Source organism: Lolium rigidum, chromosome 6 (assembly GCF_022539505.1).
Source record: "Lolium rigidum isolate FL_2022 chromosome 6, APGP_CSIRO_Lrig_0.1, whole genome shotgun sequence".
Classification (NCBI taxonomy): Eukaryota; Viridiplantae; Streptophyta; class Magnoliopsida; order Poales; family Poaceae; genus Lolium; species Lolium rigidum.
This window is the reverse complement of record NC_061513.1, coordinates 137,651,074-137,659,474: the sequence shown is the minus strand read 5'-3', so window position 1 is coordinate 137,659,474 and position 8,401 is coordinate 137,651,074. Positions and strand designations below refer to the sequence as shown.

At 46.6% G+C, this 8,401-nt stretch overlaps 1 protein-coding gene across 1 annotated transcript; it reads right to left on the bottom strand.

Moving 5' to 3' along the window:
• Positions 1–563: 563 nt before the first annotated feature.
• On the bottom strand, positions 564–6,988 carry LOC124661913 (translation initiation factor IF-2-like). Its single transcript, XM_047199800.1, has 7 exons — positions 6,951–6,988; positions 6,714–6,804; positions 5,049–5,115; positions 4,288–4,621; positions 2,550–3,584; positions 2,196–2,345; positions 564–1,477 (listed from the first exon to the last, which is right to left on the bottom strand). The coding sequence occupies exons 1-7, from the start codon at positions 6,975–6,977 to the stop codon at positions 1,046–1,048; spliced, it is 2,136 nt and encodes a 711-aa protein (XP_047055756.1). The 5' UTR covers positions 6,978–6,988; the 3' UTR covers positions 564–1,045.
• Between the last annotated feature and the right edge of the window lie 1,413 nt (positions 6,989–8,401).

The following is an 8,401-nucleotide window of genomic DNA, read 5'->3' as shown; positions in this document are numbered from 1 at the left end:
CGACGAATATCGACGACACGCCGGGAAACTCATCTCACCAGATATGAAGAACAACCAGAAGACCAAACTGCGGATCCGAAGGATCAACAAGCACATGTTGTCATTAACTCTAAGACACCGCCGTGATGGTCGTCGCCGGTGTGGAAGCAAAGTTGTGGCAGATTTATTCACTCGGGTGCTGCTCCCATCACCTCAAGGACATAACACATTAGACAAACCCTAACTACTAGGCCAGAACGGAGGACGATGCCCCCTTCCCTCCTACCGCACAAACAATCGGAGGGAGATGACACAAACGACAGGCCGGTGGAGACCGGGAGAGGTGGTCACCACCTTTTCGACTAAGAGACGAGGACGAGGCGAAAACGATAGAGAACTCTCTTAGGGTTTGCCCAAGCTTTCTCAAGTGTTTTGGGTCTCTTAGAACGTGAATATTCGGCACCTCATTGTCGCACGTCATATTTCCAATTTTTTAAAAATGTGAAATAATTCATGGACATAAATTATGTTGTGCACTCACAACAAATTGTCTCAAAATATGACCATATGTAACATGCGAAAAAGAAAAAAACATAAGTGAATAGTATACATTATTTGTTCTTTTTGTGAATGTCACACATTGTAATTTCTAGATGAAACTTTATAGGCGCACAAGATACAACAAAACTATGTCCATGATTTATTTCACACATTTGTTCTGTTTGTCTAAAGTAATTAGCCTCCCCTGCACTTTGCCTACAGAACATATGAAAATTTCAGGAATATACAACTCCAACATCATTTCTCACGTAGGCATCTCACACAGCGTTACAGTGCTTAAAGCATCTCCAGGAGATGATTTTTTTTCTAGGTCAGCATTGAAAGGTTCCCCACAACAACAAAAAAGAACATTGAAATGTGTTGGATGTTGCAACTTGCAAACAGTCATCATACACAATGACAACCTGGTTTTTATCTCGCTATATATCCAAAATTTTGGTCAGTTCAAAACGAATGGTTAAATTCACAGCAATGGATCATGCCAGCACCAAACAATTATTCTCAATCAGCACTCTATACGAACTGCGCCGCTTTGTGTTGATATGAACTTGGGTTTCCTCATCACCTGTTCCAAACACTGGATGGTATCCCCAACCTGGAAGTCATCGCAATCCTCTATCACCAATCCACAGTCACCCTTGTCGAGCGTGTCAGCATCCTGCTTCTCTCGCTTCAGAGAAGCGCATGGACCTTCAAAGACAACATCTCCGCTTCTCAACAGTCTCATGGTTCCGGATCTGCTGAAGTGCCCATCTGTTATCCGGCAACCAGCAATCTTGATGTCTGGCCCTTTTGACTTGCTACGTCCTTTCAGCTCGAATATGTTCAAAACCTCAGCCTCCCCTGAAATTTGGGTTTCAGCAGTCCCTGGTGCCTTTTCCACAATCAGCCTTCCCATTTCCTCAAGGAGATGGTAAATCACCTTGTGCAGCAAAATCTGAAGAGCAGACATGGTCAAGGCAGCTAAACTCATTTTCCAGTTCCCAAGTTATGTAAAAAAATCAACCTATACACTGAAACTCTTAACATATGTATTGTTTACTTTTTAGGGACTATTTGGATTGTATATTTGTGGAACATATCGAATGAGACCAGGCTTAACACAGAATACTGGGAACTAGCCATAGGAGAACTAAATGAATCTGTATGTGGCTCAAATCAACCAACAAAAGCTAAAGACGCTTCAAGAAAAATGAAGAGGGCAGAATACCCTGTAACTTAAGAGTGAGAGGGACAAGGGCGATCTGACTCCATGTACAACATTCAAAATTGATATAGAGGTTGAGATCTGCATTCTCATTGCCATATTTCAAATCCAGTATTCAATGAGGAAAACATGTTGGTAGTCCATACCATCAATTCATCACACATCAGAGCTGAATTACTTTATTCTTCCCAAATTCACCATAACTTCTCCTAATATCTACTATGCGATATAAAGCAACACCAGAAACCAGTGAAAGAGAAAGCGTTATGTGCAATAAGATCTAGCTTCTCTGCATGGTAGCCCATAACGTATTAACATGTTTTATACTGACCACACAAAGATGACATGAAAATCACCACTGGTTTCCAAGGAATAGAACTTGATTTATACCAAAGATGCACACTTAATAAGTAGAATACAGGCATTGGAGCAACAATAAACTTGGTACCTTTATGTTGGCTTGTGTTGCTCCTTGAGTGATTGCACTCGGTGGATTGCGAACGTTGAAACCAACTATGTATGCTCGGCATGCTTGCGCCAGATCAATGTCATGTTCACTTACTGGGCCGACACCAACATGAACAATATTCACAAACACCTACAAAACAAAGGTAGTATAGGCACGGTCATGAGTGCATATTGTAAATATAACATATATCATATCCAGTGACTGGAACAAAACTGTATATAGTCTAAAAGAAAGTATCAGCTATGAGCAATTCGGCGCTGCTTGAGTGCATGTAGTCAAACTTGTGAGACCATACATGTAAAAATAAAGCATCAAATGTGCTTGAGAAAAAACCTGTGGACTATTAAGACTTCTTAAGGCATCTGTAACTGCTTGAACACTACCCTGCACATCAGCTTTGACAATAATGGGCATCTCAACTCTTTCAGGAGTCTCATCTGCAATTTCTGCCTCCTCTGTCATGTCCTCATCAATCTTCCGAAGCCTATCTTTCTCCTGTTTCTTCTTCCGCCCTTGACTAAGCATTCTCGCCCTTTCCTCCGAGTCAACAACCACTACATCATCCCCAGCCATTGGAAGGCCCCTTAGCCCCTCAATCTCAATAGGCATTGCGGGTTTTGCAGACTCTGTTACTTTCCCTGCGGTGTCTCTAAGTGATCTAATTCTTCCCCACTCTGCCCCCACAACAATGTATTGCCCACTAACTAATGTGCCAGACTTAACTATAGCTGTTGCAAGTGGTCCCCTGCCCCTGTCCACCCTTGCCTCCACCACAAAAGCTTGAGCAGGCCCGTCTGTTCTGGCTTTTAGGTCCATCATATCAGCCTGAAGAAATAAAGCCTCTTCCAGTTTATCCAAACCAAGTTTTGATAATGCAGAAATTTCAACAACCTGTACATCACCACCCATATCCTCCAAAAGCAACCCTTCCGAACCAAGCTGAATTCTGACCCTCTCAGGATCAGCTCCAGATTTGTCACATTTGTTTATGGCAACTACAATGGGAACATTTGCTACCTTTGCATGCGAAATAGCTTCAAGGGTTTGAGGCATCACACCGTCATCTGCTGCAACCACAAGCACTACAATATCTGTAACAGCTGCACCTCTGGCCCGCATAGCACTAAATGCAGCATGCCCTGGTGTATCAAGAAATGTGATAGAGGCTCCAGATTGCATCTCAACAACGAAGGCACCTATATGCTGAGTGATCCCGCCAGCTTCCTTAGCTGCAACAGATGTTTGCCGTAGGGAATCCAGAAGCGATGTTTTACCATGATCAACATGACCCATAACTGTTACAACAGCAGGCCGTGGTTCGGCCACACCTTCACCTGTGTGCATTCTTCTGATATTAACACCAATTTCCTGTGGAACAAGCAAGAAACATATGGATTCATGTCATAATTCACATAAAACAGAAGCTTCGCTAAAGCTGCTTAAATGCTTCATGATGACAAAGCTTAGGTGTAAACTGGAGAGAATAGTGTACATATAATTAGAAACAATATCAGCATACTTAAAGTCTCAACATATATGTTTGCTCCAATAAAATATTATCAAACCCGTAGCAATGCCATTTTTTCTGAACATAACAAAGTAAAAGATGAAGAGAGAAAAAAATGTGGGCAACAAACAAGCCTCAACAAAAACATGCAAAGCAAGCACAATGCAAGATAAAACCTGTTAAATGGAAATCCACCACTGAACACAAGTGGATTCATCCCTCCCTCTCTCAATTGATAACTGTTACAGATAAATTACAGCAAGATGAAGGGAAAGAACACAGTGGCATTGATTAACTTGCAACTAGAGTTCACAAAATGCAGAGTTTAAAGACATAAAGAACACTTTTCAGCATCATCCTATCACACCTTGCAACAAAATTATTTTGCTAGACGAGGTCAAAAGCAACATGTGGAGTGAATTTAGCTATCATCACATTGACTTATAATCTCATATGACCTAATAAAACACAACAAATAAGATGTGCTGGTATGAGTAGTTACTAATATGCTTCAGAGTAGCATCAAGAAGTGTAGAAGTTTCAAAAGCAACATTATATACATACCATAGCAACTAACTCAGCAAGATCAATGCTGATAGTGTCAAATTCTGATTCAACCCTTTCACCAAGATCTGCAAGTATGCTTTGAAGTGCACTAATAGATGCACCGGATCGTCTAGATAGGTCATGCAATGTCATCCCATCAAAGATTTCAACAATTTTATCTGGTGATGATTTAATGGTGATCTTCGGTTTTGGTGCAACATATGGCGCTTCTACAGGAGCTTGAGTCCTAGGTTCTCTCTTCACCCGCTTCTCCTTTTTTGGTGCTTTTAACCCTACAACATCCTCCTTTTTCCGGCTCCATGCTAGCATATACACACCTGCATGAAAATTCCTATAAAGAAGACAGTATTGTCACCTAACATGTAAATGCATTGATAGTAACGTCCTTACAAAAACAAGAACTGAGGCTTAAAGACAAAAAAAAAAGACCTGAACAATTTTAGAAAATAAAATAAGCAAAGGTAAGAGCAGAATGGGAGTATGGTAAGATATATAAGAATCTAGCGAGTGCCTTTCGCAAGGAAGTTCAGATAATATGAGAGGTAAAAACATGACTCCATGCGTTGCAAGATCATTTAGTGGGCAGAAAATGAACATGATGCAGTTTCACGGAAGAAATAAAGATTTCAGATTACTCGTGCGGCATAAGACTCAAATTTAATTTGCTGTTTCCAGTACGTGTCAAAGTTTGTTGAATATGTAGATGTAACCACAATAGTGATGCCACCAGAGGAACAGAGCAGCATATAATAACATACCTGACAGTGTAGTGTTGAAAGATCTTACAATCAGCAACACCTTGGAGTCTACTGGTATGGACAAACTCTGCATTTGGGAATTATAGAAACTGATGAAATCATAGACTTATGGTGTATCCAGCAAACAATATAGTACTTGCTCCTAGAAATGTGACCAGAAAAGGACTTCATGTCATGAGGTACAGAATTTCAGGGTCGTTCCCCTCGCGTCGCCCCCTCCAGGCGACCGAGGGGGCGAAACGCTACAGCGCCGCCTCCCGTCCTCCCCTCCTCCCCTCCCCTCCTCGTCGCCCCCAGAGGTGACGCCGGCCGAAGGCCGCGTCGCCGGTGAAGGGGGCGGCGGGGATCTGAGCCCTCGCTCCCCTCCTGCGGCTGCTCGGTGGAGGAAATCCGCGCGGGGTTCGCCAAGATCGGGGCGGCGGCTTGACGGATCTCCCCTTCGCGGGCGGTCTCTCCGGCGGCTTCCCTGGTGGGGGCTAGGGATCTGAGGCGGCGGCCTCTGAAGGTGTGGCCATGGGGCCCTGCGGCGGGCGTCATGGCGGGCGGCTCTGGTGGTGGTCCTCTACCTCGCGGGAGGTGAGGCCGCGGCGGGCGTCGACGGCGGCGCGGTCCTCTGCGCCAAGATCTGAGGTTTGTGCTCCCGCCCCTCTCCCCCGCCCGCTCCGGCTGTTGGTGGCGGCGCCGCCGGCTCTGGGCGTGGGGTGCTGGTGGTTTGTTTGGGGTCAGGGGAAACCCTAGGTTGGCTGGTCCGGCCCGGCGTTGTCGACGCCCTCGGGTGCCGGGTTCCTCCTTGGAGGCGACGCTGCGATCCCTCTTTCCACTCCCGACCCATCTCCCGGACGAAAGTCCAAAATCCTTCGATTGGGCGGCGTCGACGTGCTGCGCCGTGACCTCCTTGGAGGCGTCGCCTGGGGAGATGTGTGGTTCGGGTGGGGAGTCGAAGGTGGGTGCTTTGGGCCTCGATGGCCACTGCCTGTGATCTGCTGTTGTGTCCGGTGGCTTTCCTGCTGCTCTAGGTTGTTCAAGGACGGCGGTAGTGTGGCCGGTGAGGTGTGCTCTTCTTGTCATGGTGGTCGTGCTCCAGGAGGTCCTTGGCTCTCGAGCCCAACTCTTCTCCAGCTCTCGGGTGAGCTTCTCTCATGTCCGATGGTTCGACGCCTCCGAGCCATGGCGAGAGGGTAGGGGCCCTCTTCGGCATGAGAACAGGAAGGTTTGGTGCTCCTTGTCCCGGGTTCTTCTCCTCGCTCAAGGCTTCCTCTCTGCCCAAGGCAGTGACTCGTCGCGCCCCGCTGGTTTGGCGTCCTCGGTGCCGTGGAGCGGTGGTCTTCGCTTCTGCAAGACGTGTGCTTGTGTTGTAGCGTAGTGTTGTAAGCTTCTCAGAGTGCTCCCTTGTATCTTTCGGCCGTAGTGTGTGTGGTGTGGTGTTGTGTGGTACGGAGGGCCTTGTGTAATCCCTGGCCGGTTGATGGCTTTGTTAATTCAAAGCTGGGCTTTCGAGCCTTCACTTTAAAAAAAAAGGTACAGAATTTATACCATGCTAAACTCAATAACAAAATCATCCTATTAGAGGCAGGCTAGGGCTTTACTTGGCAAGACAATGGCTGGGAAAGTTAATTAAAAGTTGAAATGAACCTATGCAGTAATGATAACATCGATTGTACTTACGCGTCAGCTTCCCCAGATTTGCGCTGGAGAAATGCTTCGTTCCGCCGTGATCTGTGCGGAATGCCAGCTTCACCAGGCCTGCTTGGACATCCTGAGACACACCTCCAATTGTTGTTAGGTCCAAGTTGCAGGGGGTTCGATTGTATTTTGGTTCGTGCGAGAAAATCGTGTTTGCTTATTAGCTCTGCGCTCGAGGAAGAGGAAATGCGTCAGAATCCAGAAAAAGAGAAGCCCTACCTTTCTTCGCAGCATCCGCCAGGCCATTCTTGTACTCCTCGGACGAGCTTCGCGGCCACGGGTCTTGGGCGTCGGCGGGGAGCTGGGCGGTGACGGCAGATGTGCGCCGACGGGGCGGGACTGTCCAGCGCTGGAGGTAGGCGAGCTGCGCGGCGGATGGGGCGAGTTTAGCGGCGGCGGCGGCGGCGCGATGGATGCGCGAGTCGTGCGGGAGAAGAAGGGTTTGGGAGAGGGAGAGAGAGGCGAGAGGCACGGGACGGTTCGCGGCGAGGACAGCGGACCCGGCCGCCGCAAGCTCGCCTGGCGTGGGGTCGTGGGGAGGTGAAAGAGAAGGGAGAGCGAGATGAGAAGAAGATGGGCTGGGCCTTTGTTTCACCTGGCCGAGCAAAGGACTCGCGGTCGAGATGATGAGAAGTATACTCCGTAGTGCAGTTGTATTTTCTTCGATTATCTCAAAAAAAAAAGTTGTATTTTCTTCGAGCCATTTTTTTCTTCCAAGAAGGAAAACGCTAGGATCTGACTGAACCTTCTTCACACGGGAGAAAGATTGCCTTACCACCGAACAAAGATGGTGTGCATCTAATGGTAGTTGTGGATCGACTTGTTGAGGAATTCGACATCCTTAGGGTGATTATAAAGAAGAACAACAAGAAAGAGTGTTAGAAATGGTTCAAGATGAGCAAATGAGAAGTGCAAAACTGTTAGATGTAACATATGTTTTAACCGTGATGTGTCCCTGGTAGTGGTCGGACTCCAACGTGATGCTACAGATATCCTCATCCCATTGAGCACTGCTCAGATCTCTCAACTTGCTAATATCGATCCACTCATCCTCTACTTCTTCAAGTGGTTGTACACATGATTAGAAGTCACCTCGGCTGTAGAATGCTGAAAGAGAGCCTTGGAAACAACAGTAAGGTGGACCTCCTTGAACCCTTTGTTAGTATGGATGCCGAGGTCTGATGATATCACACATCTTTTACACCTCAACGGAGGATTGGAATGGCAGCCACTTCATGGTGCCCTTTATCTACACAACGTGGGCTTTGCGCGCTTCGCGAGCATCATGCAGCTGCTACGCCTTCATTGCCTTAGCAAGGTTCAGGGCAACCTTTGATGCCATGCTGCTAACAAGGCTATGCACACTTCTCTGCGACATTGATCCGAGCTACGCATGATGAGGCTGCTCAGAACTCTGAGCCACCTACACATTCACTTGGGTTCTCACCCAAGTGAGTCTGCGAATCATCGGCAAAGGAAAGGATATGTGAGTCCTCAAAGGGACAAGAGCATGGTTAAGGAAATCCTGGCACAATGAATCCTACATTTACCAAGAATGTACAAATTAACTAAACGATGGTACAATCGATGCAATATAAAATCATAGGCCTACATAGAACTGGATCAAGGCATACAAACAACTAGATCATACGGGGCTACCATTGCATAAT